Raw genomic sequence first — 21,587 nt, forward strand, 5'->3', positions numbered from 1 at the left:
CCGTGGACCACGGCTGAAGCAAAACTTCCAACAAGCCTAGCTTATGGGAGCGGGGGGGAGTCAAATAATTATAAGGAAAAATAATCAACGCAACTGGACACGCGGCCGCCAGTAATGAAGGAATAAAAAAAAGATAGGACTAACGCGAAACAGCGAGAGTCGGCCAGCTGGGAGAGTGTGAAAGGAAAAGTGGGGCTGGAGGAGTGAGTGACGTTATCTGCTGGGAGAGGGAGCGAGAGAGAGAGAGGGAGGGAGAAAAGGAGAGACCAGGACTCCATTAGCAGAGCCCAGAGCAGGCAGTTTGGGATACTTCGCTTGGACGAGTTCTTTGTGTTTTTCTACTGAGCAAACGCACGTGAGACAAAGAGAGACTTCGGGAAAGAAATAATAAGTTTAAGTTGGTACTGCGGCGTCGGGTTGGTTGGATTTGTGAAGGTGAGTGGATCTAGCAACTGGTTTTCATTTTCGTTCATGAGTGGCAGGAAAGGGAAAAAAGCTCTAGCACTCTGAACTAGGCAATCCGCTTTGCGGTTTGCTACGTGTTAAGAAATCTTCCTCTCCATGATTTTTACTCTGTGGCATTTTTTTATTTTCTCTTGTTTTTGTTTATGAGTGTGTGTGTGTTTTTGAGCTTAGTTTAATTGCCATTTTTTGTGAGGAGAACACGGTACATGTCCGAAATGAACATGGGTAAGTTCATGAAAAGCACACATTCTGAACTTACCTATTACGTATACTGCTCCAATGCTATAATCTAGTCACCCTCTCCCGTTAGGTGGAGCAGGTGAATTTACATTGACATCGCCAAAGGGCAGGAATGCACTGCTTATGTCTGTAACTTTTTCGTCTTCTTTGTTCTTGGTTTTATTGGTTATAATGACGCACTTATCTCAAAACGGACCGCACTGAAGTTGAGCATTTCAGCTACACATTACCTTTTTACGCGGCTGCAGGCGAATCTGTTGAGTGCGGTTAAATAATAAAGCGGGCATTGCCCTAACAACGTTTTTAATTTACCCTCGTTGAGTGACGCACTCCGAGAATCTGAATGCACGACCTTTTAAGATGATGAGAGAGTCCCCTGAACTTCGTTGTTTGCAATGGTGGAGCCTAATTTTCGGGGTGGGGAGTCCCTATGCTGTTCTTTGTCACTGCGCCTTTCTGGCTTTCTTAAATTAATTAACTCTTTACCGAAGCATAGCTTAAACAAATTTCTGTTTATCTGCTGTTGGTATTTACACAGAGATACGGAATGCTCTGGATAATGCATAGAAGATATCCACGCAGTGTTGCGTTTTTGAGTTTCCTGTGCTGGTTTTTTTTAACCCGTTCTTCTCCGTTTCCCTTTTAAAGTTATCTTGGAAGGATGGCGCTGGATGGCATACGAATGCCGGATGGCTGCTACGCGGACGGGACCTGGGAGCTGAAGATGCATGTGACCGATCTTCATCGGGATGTCTCCCTGAGGGTCACCGGGGAGATCCACATCGGCGGGGTCATGCTGAAACTCGTGGAGAAACTCGGTAGGATGCTGTCGCTAACGGCTTTCCAACACTGACGTGTCGATGTGTCCGGGAGGGTGGTTGGGTGACGCACATCCACACACGTAGTTTTGCCTGCTGTATGCTCAAATTCTTCCCCAAGGTGAGGGCGCGGTATAAATGCTGTTGTCAATCTGTCCTTCGTGCCCTGGGTCAACTTTTTTGGCTTTCCCGTTGGCTTTTGCTCTTAAATGTCACAGGGCAAGTAAATGCGTTATTGTATTTTGAGTCTTGACTTTTGTGTGGTCCTAACAAACAATAATTTGTTAGTGATGTTAGTAATTTGTGTTCCTCTATTGTATTATTTTGGGGGACCTAGTGCTTTACCCTTTTCATTGAAAACTAAAGATTATAGCAGTCTACCATTATGGTGTTCTGATAGTGGATAATACATTATAAACAATATGCTTAGTTCTTTTCATTTTAATGTTCTTTTTCTTACTGAGGAGGGTGTGCTTTTAAACCTAGATTTGTTGCTATTACAGCACCTACATTGTATAATGTGTTTTACAGTCATTGCTTATGGCTATGACTACATTTTATGAAACGTAAATAAACTTTCATTTTTGACTTTGATACTTGAGCAGTAAGAATTTGTTTTCCATCCTTTCTGTTCTGGCTATGCCTTTAAGACTTAAGATGTCTGGGAATGAGTGTGTTAGTCCATCAATTTTCCAAATAAGTGTTTAATTACTTGCCTTTAGCATTGGTTCCTAAAATAAAAAGTTCATTAGCTAATGCATCTGTAAGCTTGTGCACTTGAGCCATAATATGGAATACTGCAGTTCCAAGACTGACCAGACTTTCTGGGATGGGACAGTGTTGCAGGCCTGGTCAGTTTGTGCCTGTACTGTAGTGCCACAGTGTTCTTCTGCTTATACCGGCCACCAGCCTTTTGCTGTAACACTAAGACCAAACAAAGGTGTCTGTAACCAGTGTTATAATTAGGAAGCCTGAATATAGTGTTTAAGAGTCACACCATATGTTTTGTGATTTTGTTTGTGCGTCACGGATGCTGTAAACCTAGGTTCTCCAGCTCTAGTGAATGGCTTTGTATGCTTGGTTCTAGTGTAAGTTCCTGATGAAAATATGCACAGAAGTTACATTTCTGATGGGTATTGTGTTCTTTTTGCATTCCCTAAAGATTTGGAAGCTCTTGACTAAAAATAAATTTGCTTGCCCCAAATAGTTTTTCCTGTCCTGTTGTTTTCAATATTCGGCATAGTAGCCTCAGGAACCTCGGGTCCGTTATAGAGTAATCCTTATTAAAGTGTATATTGCCTTCGGCATTACTAGGTCACTCTGGTTTAGTGGTCATGTCAGACTTATTTGGGGGGAATTGTTTACTTACTTTACTTAATAATTGCTTACACTTATATAGCACTTTTCTGGACACTCCACTTAAAGCGCTTACAGGTAGTGGGGATCCCCTCCACCAGCACCAATGTGCAGCATCCACATTTAGGAGCAGTTCTGCAAATTATTCCATTCTGTTAGTGGCCCTTAAATTGGGAAACTGTTTTTCTAGCATACAGCACTATGACTTTTTTTTTAGTTCATCCTAGTTACAATTGCCTCATTGTTTTTTCCTTAAAAGACTTGCAACTTAGAATGGAGTAGGCCTAAATACAGTAAATATATTGTAATTGTCATCTGCTGAAGAAACTAGCACTGTTGTTCTCTGCCTCTTGCAAAGGCTAAATTGTACTGTCTGTGTTCTTCTTGCAGTATGACAGTCATAGGGTTTCCTGCTGGACTCTGGAAAAGGTTAATACCAGGGACTGAATTTCACTATTTCACCACAAACGCATAATTAAGGTCTGCACTAATGCCTTTTGCTTTTGTTCAGTAAAAACTTGAACTGAATTCTGTGTAAAGGTAAGAAATGTCCTCTCTTCTGACTGATGCGTTCAAATGAATTAAAATATTTCAAATTATTTTGTTGCGCAAAGTTTTCATGGTTCGCATTTAGTCTTTCTGCCCTTAGACCTCATATAATCGAGGCCCTTATGTTTTGTAGTTGCTTGGGATTGAAGGGGCTGTGTGTGGGAGGAGAAGACTTTCTTCATTCTAGTGAAATGCCTTTTATTCCTGTCTGAGATCCTTGGCTGCACAGAGCTGTATCTGTAGACCAGAAGGCAGGGGGAGGGGCCATTGGAAACAGAAGTTAGCTGTTTTCTGTCAGAACTGAGTTCCAGAGAAAGTGTGGTGTATTAATGCATACCATCTTGAGGCTGGGAGTATGAGCAGATGGGGCTGTGCAATAGGGTCAAAGCAGTGTGTAGATAAGGGCTCTTGAATCTCTTCAGTTGCACAGTAGACACTCATCTTGTAGAGCAAGGGAGAGGATGTAGCCTACAGGATGGGGATAGTAGGTTAAGGCATGACTAAGGGTTGTGATTTCATATGTTCAGCCTCTTTATGCAAGTTTAAAAAGTGGTTTCTGCTGGCATTGTACTAGGGCCACTGCTTCCAATTATATCAGCTGAGGTCTGCTATGTAAAACACGCAACCATTACACCCCACCCTTTTCCAAAACCAGTGGACTTAATGGGTTCTGTCATAAACCACCAGTTCTTGTTATTTCAAATGTCGTATTTTCCAAGCATGCTCATTTGTCAAGCAATTACCTTGGGGGAGAAAAACTAAAACTAAAGCAACTTTGAGCTGGGTACCTCAGAGTGGTCAGTTTGCTAAGGTGAGTGCATGTCTGAAGACAATTCAGTTCACTGGTATTGGGGAAAATTGTCTGAAACCCCAGCAGGGATATGGGTGGAGCATCTGCTGTGTTTGGTTCTCCCAGTGATTCTGCCTTGTAGGGGAGAAGGAGTGTGCCCATGGATGGTGTGAATCTGCTGTTTAGAGAATGGATGGGCATTGAGGGATACAAAAAAAAATTAGTATAGGCCAGGATCTCCATCAATAGCTGATCTGATTCACCTTCTGGTTTCCATCTTATAACTGGACATGATTTACTGAAATTGTCTGATTCATTACTCTGCAAGACAATCTGATCTATTTAAGTAATGCATTTCTTCTATTAATTATAAATGTATCTTTTGAATTGATATTGCTTTGATCTATAAGGCTTTTACATTTTAGATGTTTAGTGCATCACATGACACTCCTGCAGTCTTTTACTAGTGATTCACTAGTAAAAACATCCAAGTTTTTTTTTTCTTGGATGAAAACCTGAAATGTATGAAGTATTAAATAATGCATGGTTTTTAAGAGAAGATTCCATAAATAGCCAAACATTGCTGACCACATGTAAATTTGCAGGAGGTCTTCCCAGATAACGAACACTGCAAATCATTAACTTAGAGTACATATTCTCAGGCATTAAACTGCTGCAGTGTAACCTGTGGAGCTTACATTACATTGGTAACTGGTTTGTGCTGGGGCAAAATGATTTATTTTGCAGGCTGAAAAACCTGCAGTGTTAGTGGTGTTGCAATGAAGTCTTGCTGCTGGCTTGGTAGTCTCAATAAAGACTTCCACAAGCATTGGTCTTCTGAGAACTTTGTTTCCAGGATGTGCGTGTAAAGATGCGTACTGTCCAGATCTTTGTTAGGGACCAGCGACTTCAGTCTTCAGGTGAACCAGCAGCAAATGCATTTATTTCCATCTCGGACCTCAGTGACTTATCTGAACAAGTATAGTGGGCAATACAACTTGGGTGTAAAATGAAAGGTGCCTCAAACTGACACCTGTAGCAAAGTCACAGCCCATAGTATTCAGCTAGCCTATGAGTGAGACAAATTACAGTAGATATTCAGGAAGTTAATGGATGTCCCCATTTCATATTTTGGTGAGCATTAATTCACACAGTATACATATCCATTTTGCCACTAAAAATGGAGTCTTTGCAATGAACAATTCAGCATTAAATAAAACCATTAGCTTGCTGTTTGTGCACTTAGAAGAGAAAGTCTGTGCAAAGGCTATTTGGCAAAACTGACTTATTGATAAGGCTGGCGAAGTAAATGGTAAATTTCCTGCATTGACAGTCAAAGGAAAACCAAAATCAGTCAGAGCGACCTGGAGTACTGAAAATGGAATAACAATCCCTGCAAACAGAATGACCCACCTTGGTGGACTTCTTTGCAAAGAAATGTACCTCTCCCGAACTGATTACTATTGACTTTAGTTTAGTTTATGACCTTTTATGTTTGTTTAAGCTGTCTCCTGCCTGAAGGGGGGCGGGGAAGAGAGAGAAATGTTATAAATGTTCAAACATTGACCTGTAATTACTCTCAACATCTCCGGTCTAAGGGCCTCTAAGGGCCTTACGGATGAAAAAAGAATCTTATTGCAGTTAAAACCGTGTACCCCCCGTGATCATCGTATAATCACCTACTGTATATGAAAGGCCCAGTAACACATGGAAATATTACAGTAAGTTATCTTATGCTGTAATTAACTGTACAAGCGCCTAGGCAGGTGCTTGGGCCTTTTTCAGTGCATAGCAAACTGCTAACTCACCTTGGGAAGCCATCAGTCGCTAACCTTTATTTTTCATAGGGGTCCTAAGTGGAATTTAACATTTTTCACAGACTACAAAGCTGTTGCTATATATGTGCTCTTTAATCATAGGTTAAAACATTTATTTGGCTTTTCAAATTGGAATGAAAGCAGATGCTTCTAGACCCTCTAGGACTTGGTTTTGAGATCCCTGTAACTTTGGAACATGGTTACGTTCAGTAGTCTTGCTCCATGAATCCATGCAAGAAGCATGGCTGTTCTGTGCAAGATCAAGTAAACATGAAAAAAACGTGTTCAAATGGCACACAGCTTAATATGTTTGCTGTGCATAACCCATCTCTTCATTTCACTTCACTTAGCTGCTAGTGACAGCACTCGCAGTGGTGGAGTGCTGCCTTTAGCATTTGAAGCACTAATGGTGCATTTAATGGCTTAAAATGTGAAATGCCAGGAAAGCGCACATTATTGATTACCCCATTTCCTGTGGAGTTCTGCAACAGCTTGAAGTTCTTGGGATGGAAAAGCTGTTTGTTTTTCAGTTTGATCTCTTGGACGATTATTTTGTTCCTCTCAAGTATTACTTAATAATTCTGACATTTTGAGATGAAGCAAGACTATTCAAAGGGTCTGAGGGGTTGTATAGGTGTGATAAATTGGGGGCGTAATACAAAAATCCCAGCGCATTTACTGTGTTAATTGCTGCTTGACACAAAGAAGGAATGCCTTGTGTTCAAAGTGCTGGTGTGGAAGTCAGTGCCTACATTGAGATCTCCAAGGTACTAAGCCAGTTGCTAGTGTGTGATACTCTTGTTTGTAATTTTGGCTGTGGCCTGTTTGAGCTCTGTTGTATTAGTGTTTTAGCTGAAATGGGCTATACTGAGTTTCCTGGAGCTTACTGCGAAAGTAGTCATTTGGATTCCAATGCAGTAACAGAAGATGATTAAATAGAACCAGGCACATTTTGTTCAGACAGTCGATTTGATATGAATTTGCAATTCTCTTGTGCTGTCTGCTGTAATGGCAAGTATTCTTCAGCCTGCAGAGACTTTTCCTCCCCTGCTGACTTGAGTCATGTTGCAGATGATTTTTAACAGCAGAAATTAATTTGTTTTTGGCCTTCAGCGTCTCGCCCGTCAAGAAACATCGGGTTGGAAGCAAACTGTAAATTGTTGAATTCAAAAACAATACTCGGAATTCTATACGGTATGGAGTATCATTACACCATCTCTGCAGTGAATTATTTATCTGGTACTAAATCTCCTGTAACCTAATTTCTTGTCTTTTTGGGTAATTCAACAAAAACTTTATTTTTTGGGTCAGGCTAGGATGTTTCTATTGTAGGTTGTGCTAGTTCTATTTTTGTGAAGGTGGTGTGACTTCCAGCCACTACCAGACAGCTGTATAATGTTGCTGTTTGCTGGGTAAGCAGGAGGGGGTGGTCTCTGGCTGGATTGTGTGACGTGAGACGTGCTGTTAGAATTCCATAAAAGTCTTCAGTGGAGCAGGAAATGACTTCCAGGGTTTGGCATGTTCAGTCTCTGCTGTTGTCATTTTAGTATTTTTTTCCCTCTTGGTTTCAGGTTCTAAAACCTTTAACTTCTTGTATTTGTTTTAATGACTAGTCATGACTTCTGACTTTCCCCAATTTTGTGAAGCTGGGAGGGGGCACTGCAGCAGCAGCTCTTGTGTGCTTATCCCATCACAAAAAAAGGATCCTTCATCTTAATTGTTGCAGTCTGTTCATATCAGCAACTTAATACTGCACATCTGTGTAGATTGTACTGTATTGTTTCTGTTATAAAGATGCAACACTATAAAAAATCTCCACCATAAAGCTTTTTGCAGACTTTAGAACCTGATTTGTGACTTTTGAACCAGATTGCGCTACAGTTTGTTGAGATGGGATGCAATTGGAGGAAGATGGCTCAGAGCTGACAATAGAATAGGGGATGTTTGGAAGGAAACGGCAGCCATTCGGATCAGGATGTGAAACTTCCTGTGTGGTTTTTTTTTTTTCATTTTAATTTTTTACTCTGGGATGAGGGGCTGTGGCCTGGGAAGGCTGGGATTCAAGATCTCCTCCCAGAGTGCTCTGCAGGATGGGGGCGGGGTGGCGCACTGTGCTGATTGACCTCTTTCTCTGAGACTGGAGGCCGTACTTCCTGCTGATTTATAGAGCCCCTCTCTATCTGAGGGATTCATGTTCTGCTTGTGTTTGTAGCTGAAAGATGTCGTATGTAGCGTGAAGGAACAGAAGAATATATGTGATAATTCTCAAGGCATTTTTAATAATTGAGGAACAAAAAATGCTTGTGCCGATGGTTTAAAGGCTCTGTCAAATTCAGCTACAGAATTAGGACCTCAGTCGAACTGCTTCTGCAGAATTCTTAGGCTTGTTTTTGTGGCTCACATCCTAAAACCAGGAATCTCTTGGTTTTTATGCAAAGTCCGGGTTGCGGCGCACTGGCCTCATCAGATGTGTTCTAGGATGTGCTTGTTTTGTGAGTACATTAATAGGCACAGTACAATGGCTCAAGCTGTAATGAAGGTCTTCATCCTTCTTGTAAACATGTCCTCCTGTCTTAAGTGTAGGTGGGAGTGAAGCTAATGGTCTTTCGTGCTCTGCCAGTGGTGCTTATAGTCTGTAAATGAATAGCAAGTATGAGTTTTCCTGCTTTTTTTTCTTTAAAGAACAGTATTAATCGCATTTGCTTTGCTGATTCCATCATTTGGCAGAAAACGTGGTCCGTTCCAGTGTGTGATAGTCCTGTATCCTTAACAGTCTTTAATCTTGTGTACAGGAAGTAGTTTGGCTAAGTAGGGGCCCTGCCCAGCCATGTGGCTTCCTGTTTCTTGGGTTAGACTTTGCAGTGATTTATAATTCCCTTATGTTGAAATAGGGAAAACTCTTGAACAGAATTTCCACTCCTGAAGCTGCTTTGCCTTAAACAACTTCTAAATTTCTCATTGCTTTTGAGAAAATGGTGGTTCAAAGTTGGTGCAGTTTAACAATTGAATCGTAAAATCCGGTGGAGGAGTTCTTTGAGGAATCTTTGATTTTAGGGTCTACCAAGTACCTAAAAGTTAAAAGTGGCTAAAGTACGTTCAGTAATCCAGGGGTTATGGGACTGAGCCTTTTTACATGAGAGTTTGTGGGAGACTGGAACAAACTACCCAGCCATGCTGCTGATACTAACAATCTGGTTTCTTTGAAGAGGCATCTGGTTGATTGTTACATGGAACATTAGCTAGTTTCAACCGATAGGTTACAAATGATTGGAGACCATTGAGCTCTTATGTCCTGTGTCATATTACCAGTTGACTGAATTGATTTTGGACATTTGGCTGAGCAGAGCTGGAGGTAGGCTTTGGATGTGTTGACCAGGATGCTCCCAGATCCTGGTGAAATGGCAACATGACTCGCAGCCAGCAACAGGCTTGCAGTGCCTCTCCTCCAGTCAGCATTGAACCTTGAGACGCATTAACGCAAGAATGGCTCAGAGATGAGTTAATGGAGTACTGTCTGTTGTTTTCACATGTGAGTCCTTCACCCAAATAAGGTGAGCTGTTAGCTCACATGAAAATACAACTAGAGATTCCAAATTGGTTGGGAATAAACATAATTGGAATACATTATTAAAGGAATCTTGGAGTTTCAGTTGTGAAAATGTGTTCTATGACTGTTTTCCCCTTTGGTGAAAGATCATCACAAAGGCAGGCCGTGACTTAGAGGTTGATGCAGTACTGTTTATGAGCTGGATGATAGTTCAGATGTCTTTAGAACAGAGCTTTAATAATATTTACTTAAACAGGTGGGGGGTTTACACTTTAAGGGTAGCTTTGGACACTTGGGTATGCAGAATATTCACGGGTAGACTTTTTCAAATTTATCATAACTGCTTTGAAATTATCTACTCGTTTAATATCACTTTAGTTAAAGTTCAACATTCTAATTTATTTTACTGGCAAATATTTAGATTCTTATAAGACAAACCTCATTCATGCTTACCAGTAAGTGCTGTGTGATTCCAGGGTTATTGATGTATGAGTCCAGTTTCACATTATTTATATTGGTTCATACAGCCTTCTTAGCTCTTTGCTCCCGTCAGAAATTTCAGTGAATTTCAGATGCTTTTCTCAGGAAGGTTTACGGGCATGAATAGATGCATGCCTTATCTTTGATTTGGTGGAGGTTTATAGTAGATCAAGCCTTTGGGACTGCAAGTTAAGTCAGTAGGTATAGTTAACATGCTCAAGAGTTGCAATTTTGTTTGGTATTATTCTGCTCTGGCTGTATGACCGAATGGCCTACCCTGAGAGTAATTGTAAGAGAGGTCTCCTGGATAGCTGCATAAAAACTGGTCATTTCACTGCTTGATGAAATGATATAACTCTCTACTTGTTTTAATGGATTAGTTGGCCAGGTTCTCCATTCTCCCTGCCGCTGTATGACTTGTCTGTTTTTAGTTTGAAATGTCCCTTCTGTGGAATCAAATCACCACGCATAAACGAACGTTATGTGACTTAAAGGTTTTCTCGTATTTTTCTTTGTAATGTTCATAGAAGTGTTTTATAAACCCTAATTCCATATTGGAGAGCATATAGTAAATTAGAAAACTGTTTTTGCATCCTTTCTTTTGCTGTTGCCACACTAACACTGGGAACAGGTCTGTAAAAGCTAGTGCTCTCAGGACCTCAATTGAGTAACCCTGCACTGAAGAAGAGCGTGTAACCTGTGTGCTTCTGTGGCCTGGGTTTCCGAGATCCTCACGCCGTCTTCTGCGTCTGGGAAGCATCCCTCTGAGACTGCTAGTTCACGTGCTGTTGGAAAACGAGCAGCCTGCATTTAAACAAGGCTGTGCCTGTGTGCCCGAGGGATTTACTGCTGTTCCAGCTAGGTTTCAGGGCTGTCTTAACATTGCACTTGAGAAATATCACTACTGTGTCACTGTCCCGAAATTCTGACATTTTGTGAAAGAAACACTGGGGAAGTGAACATGCCATCTTGAAGGCACCCAAGCTTGGACAACTGTTTTGGTTTAAGTGGATGCAGAGTGATAGAGAGGGGCTTTTAAGCTGTTCTTCAATTCCAATCCACCTGGTTCCCTATTTCCCAATCTTCAGTTCAGTTCTGTTTTTTTTTGCCTAGGAGTTCAAAACCTTCAGACAACAACAGGATTAGAGTCTGAAGATTTGAAGGGATTTTCCTGCATTTCACTTGAATCCCTTGGCTACAGATTGGTTTTGTTTTGACGCTGAAGGATTTGTAGAGGTGTTACCATCCTAACGTGACTAGACTTTTTTGTTTTGTTCTATTTGCATGATCAAGTTGAGTGCCCTGCCGTTAAACCCCCACCACTGCTTCTTTCCCTCTGGCCGTCTCTGGTTTCTGTTAATAAGATCAGTCAGCCTGTAGTAATTGAGCTGACCTCTCATCCTGACCATGACAGTCCATGGATTCGTTTCTGTGGACAAATGTCCAGTTCTCTCTGCTTTTCTTGCACTTGAATACGTGTAGAGTTTTATTAGGTTCTGCTTAGACCATTGTAAGGCTGATTCAAGCTATCATTAAAAGTGAAATGAAACTCTTCAAACCTTGTCATTGACCTTAGTGTTTTATTAAACCATGATAATTGTCCCTTATGTCAACGGTAAATGTTAACCTTTATCAGGTACATGTGCCTGATGCTTAAATGGTTCAATGGTTCAGGTGTTGATATTACAAGCCCTGTGAAAGAGGGTGGAAAAATGTTTTTGCATGGTGGGCATTATCTGTAATTGAGCACTTGTTTCCTCTTGCTTTTCATTGCTGGTATGGTTGTTGTGTGTGCTTTTTTCCTGGTATTTTATCAGATGCCTGTTTCTTGTTAGAGAAGATGTCATCTTGGAGAGGTAGAGGTCAGTCATATGCTCGGCCTGGCACATCCGCTGAATGAGATGTTTAAGATGTTTTCTGCAGTGTTTTTAGGATAGAATGCGCATGTGCTCTGGAAATAAGGAGTAAGGCATGGCCTAACCCTTGTTGTGTTTAGAGTGTGGTCACCAAGGAAACGCTAAATAGAAGCAGCCTTTTTTTCTGACTAACAATTTAATGATTAGAACTGTAAATCTCCATTGTAACTTCAAACTCACCGAGGGAGGCTAAAGGAAAATTGTGTAAAGAACACATGGCGACGTACAAGCAGGCAAAGGGAGGATGAAGGGAAGATCACGGTTTTGTCCAGTTTTTGAACATCCTCAAGAAGATATTTTCAAATTGTGACCTCATGTAGTAGTATGCAGGCCTTCAAATGGAGCAACAAATTAAAGCATTAATAATAATAAAATTATTTTTGTATAATGAAATTACTCTGTTCAGTTGTATGTGAATTAACCGAACACAATTCGCTAGAAACCTAATGTGCTAGAAAGCAAATGTTTTTCCACTGAAAATCTAAAGGTTGCTTAATACACAGAACAGTAGAATATTTCATATCAGTTTTGTTTGTTTATTATTTTTGCTGCAATGTGACATAATGTGACACAACCCAATATAATTTCATAGCTTGCTTTCATAACGTAATGGTTTCTACAACGGTTGCTTAAAAAAAATCTAAGCAATTTCTTAGCTGTATATTCATCAGATCTCCCTTTTCTAGGAGAAATCTATGGGCTGATACTTTAAGGTTTTGTTTGAATTTATAGATCAAAATCGACCAATTGCTTATATAATGGACAGGTACTAATCATATTACTCCTTGCATGTATTGTCTAGCAAAGAGCGGAAATGCATTTACAAATTAGATTAAAGGAACAGGCCCTTTATTTAGGGTATAGTTAGTGGAAAAACGAGGCTGCTAGAAAACTTTTTCTTGGGTATAAAAACAGTGTAGGTACAGGTACGGTACAAGAACATGTATTCTAAATGAGGTTCTTGGTTTCTTTGTTTCTCGGGACTGCCAGACTATATTTCTTGATAGATGGCCTTTTAAAAAAAAATGTACACTGAAGTGTGAGGCAGGCTTGTAAAAAATGCATTTTATTTTAGTGCTTACATCAGATATCCGTTCTTGGCTACTTTTAACCACCATAAAATTGCCTTGCAGAGAATGAGTTCAGATGAGGATCTGATTATTTGCAGAATAGTCACTTAGGAAATGGTCAACTTCTGAATTGTATGAGATGTAACAGCGACTTTCAGGTGTTTTGCTTTGTTTCAGGACCTGTTGCTTTTGTCTGCAAGCTCTTCTTCTGTGCTATTTCCACACAGCGGGAGAGTGTCGCAGCACTACAAAATACAGATAGTGACCATCATAATGTCTTGCAGAATTTGACTTTCATGATTCTTCTATCTGATGTCCCCCCCCGCCCCCCAAACTGCAAACTCAATTCATTTTCGACACTACCACAATCAGAAAAACACAAATTGGCCATGATGAATCTATTGATTTTTCTTCACTTCCAAAAAACAACCTTTTGTTATTATCAGGTGACGCAACACGGGGAGCCACTGTACCAGGCTGAAAGTTTAGCAAGTGTTTCGTTATTTGATGAAAAGTTTTTTTGGGTGAAAAGGTGGGGATTGTGTAGAGTTCGATAATACAATTCTGAATACCAGTAAGGAACATATTTAGTTGAAAGGGGATACTCCCAAAGAACACTTTTTTTTTTTATAAGTTCATAGCTCCATCATCCTTAGGTTTTTATTAAAGTTATTTTTTATTTGTTTTCAGTATTTTGTGTGATGTGGCATTCCTGATTTCAGTCTAATCTCTATGCAGTGTATTTGAGGATTGTTGCGATATTTTCTTCTGCTTCCTGACACTGTTCTTCCAAGGACTCCAGGCCTGCATTAAATGCAACCAATTACTTAGTCCTCTGATTTAGCTCCAGCATTACGTCACCCTTGCAGGCTGTATTTTTAGCCTGCGAGATGCTATTGGCATCTTGGAGATTGAATTACCGGCCCTTATTGAAGCGCATGATGGATGGATGCCGGCGCAGTTATACACAACAGTGAGGTCATGGTGAAGCCCTGTGAAGCAGCCAGTGGGCTACAGCGATGGGGGGGGCAGGATGTTTGGGGAGTTAACTGCTAGTATTAATGGACCAAATCCCCCGAAAACTGCAGCGTGCTTCACTGTCTGGCCAGCCGAGGGAGGCAGTACCCAGCAGTCCCTGGACAGGCGACAAGAGCTGCATCACACATGCCCGCACATAGACATCCGAATAACAATGTTTCGGGAAAAATGCCCATAAAGATGCAACCGATTCCTTTTTTAACTACCTTTGCGTTTCCCCCTTCTTGACTCCGAACCAGCCCTCAGCTTATCGAGGAGGGAGGAAGCCCCTTTACTTTTTCCTTTCTGCCGATTGTATGTATCCTTTGGACTGTACTCCAAAGGATTTGGACTGGACTGTAAACAGTGAACTACAGGGGCCAGGCAGAATGTGAACATCCCTGAAGGGGACACTGAGGGAGTTGCTGTCACGTAACTAACAAGAGAACCACTGCTGTAGTAAATCACTGTAGAGGGGAGTGGGCATAAACAGGTCTCCTCCAGCCCCGGCTCTGGATCTGACCTAACCCAATATAGCACTTCACCCTACACTGTTTAAATCATTTATACTTGTTGCTAGGGTGACAGTGATTTTTAGTTCAGCAGACTTTATTCGCTGGGTTATGTGCTGTCCTGATAATTTGAAGTAGAGAGTGCGAAAGTTCCTCTTATCGTAACCTGCCAGGAATGCACCGTCATTTCTGTGATCTGGTATTTTTTTCCATTTTAAATGAGTTTATGAAGCCAATATTTTGTTATATCGTATAAATAAACTGCAGTCTGCATTTTAAGGTATTTAGGGACATCCTCTTGATGCTTGGCTCTGTAGAGACCAAAAACGGTAATGTATCAATAGGGCTTGAGCTGAGCTGTGTAGACTAAATAGAATGAGTTAGCATTTCTTGGTTATTCCTGGGATTAATGTTGTCAACAGAACAGAGTGTCTGGCAGCCTTGACTGTTTCCTGTTTGTATGAACACCTGCTGTCATTTGGCTTTAATGCTGATGGGTAATAGATTGAGCCCTGCAGGCCTGCGTCAGTTTAGTGACGTGAGGTGCAAGGCCTCTCCCTGCTAACAAAAATGAAGGCTGAATGTGGTGTCGACGTGACTGACCATTCTAATTCACTTTCAAAGTTCAAATGTTTGACTTCTTCATGAAACATAGAGAGGCATTGGAAAGACTTTTCATAGCCTCTTCTGAGCTCTTAATACTGAAGTATAATGAGTTCTGTGTAGCTATAATATTGGGCTATTTCTCTCTTTTCTGGAGCTGACAGTTGAGGAGTGTGAAACAGCTTGTGAAACGTTCCCCCCAAAAAGTCATGTTTCTATATCCGTACAGGGAATTATTTTCTTTATCGAGTGATATATGGTTGAGTAATATCTGCGTTAAGTGGTCGTCCCCCAATCCATAGTAACGTTTGTGGTTTTTTTTATAAAAGGGCACTTCTGGCTCAAAACAGACTAAAATAAGCCTAGATTAGCAACTAAATAGCAACTCGAAGAAGTAGAAAATGTGAGTCACTGAGTCAGGGTGGGTGGGAGTGTAGTTCAGAACATACTGGCGCTTGGTAGGATATGTAACTGGACACCAGTGGAAGTGTTCGTCTCTCTTGCTCTGGCCACATGCCTGCAGGCTGACATCACCACAGAGGAAACTGGAAAAGACGCTGCGTAAAGGTTTGACTGATCCCGACATCTTTTATTGTTTATTAATGGCCCCCTGAGCAAGACGTTTTCTCCAGTTGCATGGCCACTGTGCCTCTGAGGTGGATAGTCTCCATCATAACTAAACGGATACCGAATACATTAGACAGCCACAAATCCCAACTCCCCCACAAACTACACTCTTCATTTTTGCTGGGGAAAGGCGCATTCATCAGATCCAGAAACTTGGCATTCCTCCTGCTGTTTTCTTTAAAAAAAATACTATGTACTGTGCTTGTTTTATATAAAACTGAACTTTCCAATTGTAAATCCAATCTTAAGAGTTGGTTCACTACTTGAAACCCAACACCCCATTTCTTTGCTAGTTTTGTTTAAAGATTGCAGTAAACTGGCTGCTTCAAGTTCTGTTAATCTCTCAGTTGGGAAACCTTTAAACAAAGTTTCAAAGAAGCTGCTGCTTCAGCCAGTTACTTAAGTTTCCCATCATTGTAGTCCTGAGGTGACAATGAAAAAGGACTGGATTAGTGTTGAATGGTTAAAACTCGATTTGAGAACCAAGTGCTGAACTTGATACTCTAGGTAGTGCATGCTGAACAATTTGGTTTAAAGCGCGCCTCTCGCTCTGTCATTTACTTTCACCATTGTCCTGTAAACATGAGGCCCCCCCTGTCAAACTCGGTCTGAACAGTCAGTCCGTGGCTCGACTGGCTTTTCTGGTATGTGTGTTGTTGGTCATGTGACCTGTCACTTTATACTTTTAGCAAATGTGTCTATCTGTATGGTAGTCTTAAATGTATATGTACAAAGTTTCGGACTTTGCTGGTATTCGGCTTGAAGGGCCTTTAAAATATTTTTCTTTTTATCTTGGTCTGTGAAACAAGCAGTTGTTCAATCCAGGGTTTAGTCATTATGCCTCTGTATGACGTAATATATAAAACCTGAATTGGAATAATGTTGTAAAAGGTTGCTTATGGATATAAGAAATTGTATGCGCTGTGGATTCCCATGTCCAACGTGATCTCTCATTGGCTGCAGATGTGAAGAAGGACTGGTCAGACCACGCCCTGTGGTGGGAGAAAAAGAAGACTTGGCTTTTGAAGACCCACTGGACGTTGGACAAGTATGGGATCCAGGCGGACGCGCGGCTGCTCTTCACCCCCCAGCACAAGATCCTGCGCCTTCAGCTCCCCAACATGAAGCACATGAAGGTCAAGGTCAACTTCTCCGACCGAGTCTTCAAGGCCGTGTCTGACATTTGCAAGACCTTCAGTAAGTCATGTGCTTTTGTAGCCATTTCTTGCTCAGGGTTTGGTGTTCAGTGGATTGCAAAACTGATATCCTGCACAGACTGTTGAACTTGGATTGTAAGGTCAGAGGTCTTGAGGCATGGACTGTAGCCTTGGCTGACTCTCTTTTCAGACCTTTCCTGACTTGGGCTAATTCAGAAATTGATCAAATTACAAGTGTGTCATAGTCATATTGTTTCCATGCTGCTAGCTGTTAGCGTCATTTCAGACACCATTCATCCCTCTGTCTGATTTAATAATCAGGTGGAATGACCAGTGAACGGTGATTTATTCAGGAAAAAAGAAATCACACCATGTTCTCGATTAGATTTTCTCAGAATCCAGACCAAGCTATTTGTGCATACTGAATTGGTGGCTTTTAAAGTATGTATGTACAAAGGCTGCTCTTTATTTATTGAATGTTTATCTGCAAATTAATTTTTTCACTGACTTGACATTTGGCACACTTGAATTTTGGATTTCCTTTCAAGCAGAAACCAGTTGTTTTTTTCTGGGGCTGGCTGCTAAGTATAAGTTACAAAACTCCTTTCTAATTTTGAGGTTTTGTGTTTCAAATCTGGGTTGTTGAGGTAGTGAAAATTGCATTTAGTAAACCAATACCATACCCTTTCAGATTCTCGTTTGGAGTTCTCGATGTTTATAATGTTTTTATATACAATATGTAAAGGCTATGTTGGCAGCCTTGAAAATGTGCCCTTGCTCTTTAAATGAGGAGCCAGCTATGTAGCAATGGAGCTGGAAACCCTGAGGAGCTGAAAGGTTCTATTGCGTGTTCCATGTTTTGTGCTATCAATGTAGCCTTGACAGACTCTTGGGCAGATTTCTGCAGGAACTTATTGAGCTTCGCAAGAAAGCCGGTGTAACTAAATATACCATGTTAGCCTTGTTTACCTCATAAAGCTGAAAGCTTGCATTTCTCCTCAATCCTTCAAGCTCGTAGCTGTTAGAAGTCAGATAGTTTGGTGGTCTGTAATCTGTATGCATGTTCTTATGTAAGACTCCGGTAACTCTAAACCAGTAGTCTTACGGACACCTGACCTTTACAGCTGCCTCAGTTGTCAGGTAGAAAAGCCATAAATTCAAGATGTGCCTTAGCCATCCTTAAGACTCATTTAATGTTAGCCTGACAAAAGGACAAAAACCTTTACAGGCATTTTTTTGGTTTTCCTTTGCTTTTTTTTAAACCTGTGCAAAAGAAAAAAACACATTAAAGTCCAAATTAATTTCCTGAAGTAAAGGAATAAGATGCAAAGATCCCCTCCCCTGAATATAATGCAGTTAGCAGGCTTTCTTGACAAGAGCTGAAGGCAGCATTTCAAGCAGCTGGATGACTGCTTTTACCACTGCACTAATAAATCCATTTTAGTTTCAGAGAAATTTGGTACAAATTGCTCTTGGCTGTCTTGGCGCATGCCAGGTTGTCAATGGGTGATTTAGTGGTGCTGGATTCATCATTTTTACTTTTGAACTTTGTTTTAGAACTTGCTACAGTTTTGTAGTACTTATAAGGTGCCGGGTATTGGCTTTGGTAAAGTCTTTACTGATTAGCTCTTAAGGGTGGAAAAAACCCTAAGAAATCAATGTTAATTCTCATTGATCTGTTTGCTTATCTTTTTTTAGATATGTGACAATGCTACAAGGATATGTGTTTTTTTCCCCCCCGAGTTAAACTATGGATTTTTCTCAATATTGTGCTTTAAAGATTTTTTTAGAACATCAAATTCAATTAGATTTTTTCGACGGTTTGCTTTTTCTCCCCACTGAACTTGAAATATAAAATAAAAACAGGACTGCTTTTCATCCAGACTGATTGGCAGCAGTTCCAGACAGGGAGCTGAATACTCTTTGCAGTGTTTTAGCAGCTGCGGGAGAGACAATAAGCCTTCAGTCTGAAATCAAGATTTATTTTTTCCCCTGCTGAATGATCGATTTTCTCTGGAAAGGGACCTGTGTTTCAGTCAAATAATTTGGTCATGCGATAGCCTCTTCTGGTGCTGGTACAGTCCAGATTATCTTTGATACGTTATTCCAAAATGCAAGGATAGATTTGTATACAGGAGTTTGATATTTTCTGTTTGAATAAATTTAACCCGTGATCCCCTCTATAAGTATTATTAACATGAATAAGTAACTGTCAGAATAGTATTAGTGAAGAAATCAATCTAAATCTTTAAGCAATCCCTTGCAAAATTGCAGAATGAGTTCAACTGACACCAGTGTTGTCATAAACCTAGCCATGTTATTGAAATTTCACACCAATCAGACACTTGTCCACCAACACTTAGGGAATCCTAGTCTTGGTATATACTGAAATAGTTTTATTTTGATTGGGTCACGAAAATGTATTGCCATTGCTTTATAGTAGTACCCAAAACAAGCAGTGATAGTAGAAGTACAGTAAATTCACCTGGTGAAACCAAAAGACTATTGTACAAAATAAAAACATTACTAAAATGATAGGTCTCGAGTTTGAAAAGTGAGTTTTGACTTGTCAAGAGGTACAAAGTGCAGTTGATGTGGCATTACACTTTCACCTGTCTGGATTCTAGTAACAAGGCATTAGTAAAAAAAAAACATTCTAGTCCACGAATACATCTGTGCTTTATGTAGGCTTATTACTTACGAAAGGGTGTTAAGAGAAATGAAGACCATGTAGGAAAATACTGTTTTTGGGGGCTCAAAAGATGTTCTATATAACATCGTAATATTGCAAATGTAAAGCTGCATAGCTTAAGAATGGTCATTCTTTCTACAGAGTTTAAGTTCCCTGATTAGTACTTGTGTTTTCAGACTAACACTTGATAGTGCTCACTGGTAAGGCAAGGAGCTGGCCTTTTCTATTTAGCACATAATAGCAGTTGAGTTTGAGTAGTTACGTTATGCCAAATGTACAAAGCTTGTTTCCCTTGTGTGGACTGAAGGGTGGAAATGGTGTTCAGTAGAGTGGGTGGCTTCAGAAGATAGTCAGACGCCCAAAATGTGGGGGATTGTTTATGAGTTGCTAAGGATTGCCTGCTTTTATGAATTAAATGTAGGCTGTGAAGGAATTATGGATTGCTTTTGTGTCTGTGGTTGTTGCTTCCCACAATAAATGCATGTGTTCGTGGCATTTGCTGTTTTTAATATCTTGAACTTTCTCAAGATGTTGATTTTGCTCAGTACCCGCAACCTAGTACTGTGCACAAGGATTCTGCCCTTTTAGCTATTGCTTTGTAACTATTGCACAAGCTTCTTTAGCATACACTGTTCTGATTTCAAAGACAAGCAATATCATTTTTTATCTTTGCAATGACCTCTTACAAATATCTGAAGATACAGAACATTATTCAGTGCGTTACAAGAAGTTAATTACAGTGCTGTGTCACTTCTGATGTGGGTGAAGACTTCTTGACTGTCACTTACTTTTCAAGCCATGGACGTTTTGAGTTGCGTGCAACTCTAGTTTATTAAAAACTAGATCAAGGGAATTACTCGTGCATGACTTGTGGCTTCTGCATGTGCGTTTTTTTTAAAAGCAAACACTGCTTTGGGGCATTTATGACTGCCTGGGCATTTGGCTGTGCTAATGTCATTGATGTTTACATAGTTTGACTAAACTAGGACAGCATTTTGTCTTGGGCACATCTTCTTTGACATTGTGGAAACTTTAATATTTCATTTTCTTGCGCTTTCATTTTAAATTTTGATCACCTCAATAAATACTAAGAATAAAATAATGAAACGACAGCAGTCAGAGAATGAAACGATTAGGTACAGATACAGGTGTTGCCAAGAAGGCTTTTAAGGTTACATAAACTAGCCTTCACAGCATTGAGTGCATGTATGTGGTCCTGTGTGGTCCTGTCCACTGCCACAGTTTTGTAACAGAGCTTAGATAATCCTTCTCTTTTCAACATTTGCTACATAAGTCAGTAGTGGTACAATATAGCCTGTAATATGCATTTCCTCTGCTACCATTCTTGTTTGACCCGAGAGAAGTGTAGAAACAGTAGTTGCTTCCAAGTCTCCGATGGCATTAAAAGCGCTCTACCATCTTGAGAAATAGACGAGGCTTGGGCTTAACTGACCAAGGAACCCCATGACCTTGACTCTCCAGCCTCCCAGGTCCTTGTGTAGACTCGCTTCTACTCCAGACAGCACAGAGCTGTTCCTTCTGTCATATTTAGTTAAATGATTTGAAGGCCTATGCTTCCTTATTCTCCCATGTGCATGGTGGTGGGGTTTGTAGCTACGAGCCACAACATACACTTAACAGTCCTGTGTTGGGATGGTATAAAAATAATTGGATAAAAACTTTACTCTTCCACAGTAACCACTTCAAGGTTTCAGGGTGGAAATAAGTTGTTCTGTACCCCCTAACAAAATGTTTTTTTCTACCCATAATCTCTCCTCTATCTAAGAACCTTTGAGGCATGCTGATTGACCAGCATGAGCTTTGGGAAGTATATTGCAACTTGTGCAAGGAGCAAGATGATTGAGGCAACTAAAGGCCACTTTTAAAGCGCTGATTAAAACTCACAGCACTTTTAACTGCACACCAAGACC

General features: G+C 40.5%; 1 protein-coding gene across 4 annotated transcripts in view; it reads left to right on the forward strand.

Moving 5' to 3' along the window:
* fermt2 (FERM domain containing kindlin 2) overlaps positions 1–21,587 on the forward strand; it is a 40,702-nt gene continuing 19,115 nt past the window's right edge. For all 4 annotated transcript variants that reach the window (XM_088648324.1, XM_088648325.1, XM_088648326.1 and 1 more), the window contains exons 1-3: positions 1–435; positions 1,354–1,523; positions 16,771–17,004. In XM_088648324.1, the coding sequence (XP_088504450.1) occupies positions 1,367–1,523; positions 16,771–17,004 (391 nt within the window). In that variant the 5' untranslated portion in view covers positions 1–435; positions 1,354–1,366. The remainder of the gene's footprint in view (positions 436–1,353; positions 1,524–16,770; positions 17,005–21,587) is intronic.

Source organism: Lepisosteus platostomus, chromosome 10, assembly GCF_059453375.1.
Source record: "Lepisosteus platostomus isolate fLepPlt1 chromosome 10, fLepPlt1.hap1, whole genome shotgun sequence".
Lineage (NCBI taxonomy): Eukaryota > Metazoa > Chordata > Actinopteri > Semionotiformes > Lepisosteidae > Lepisosteus > Lepisosteus platostomus.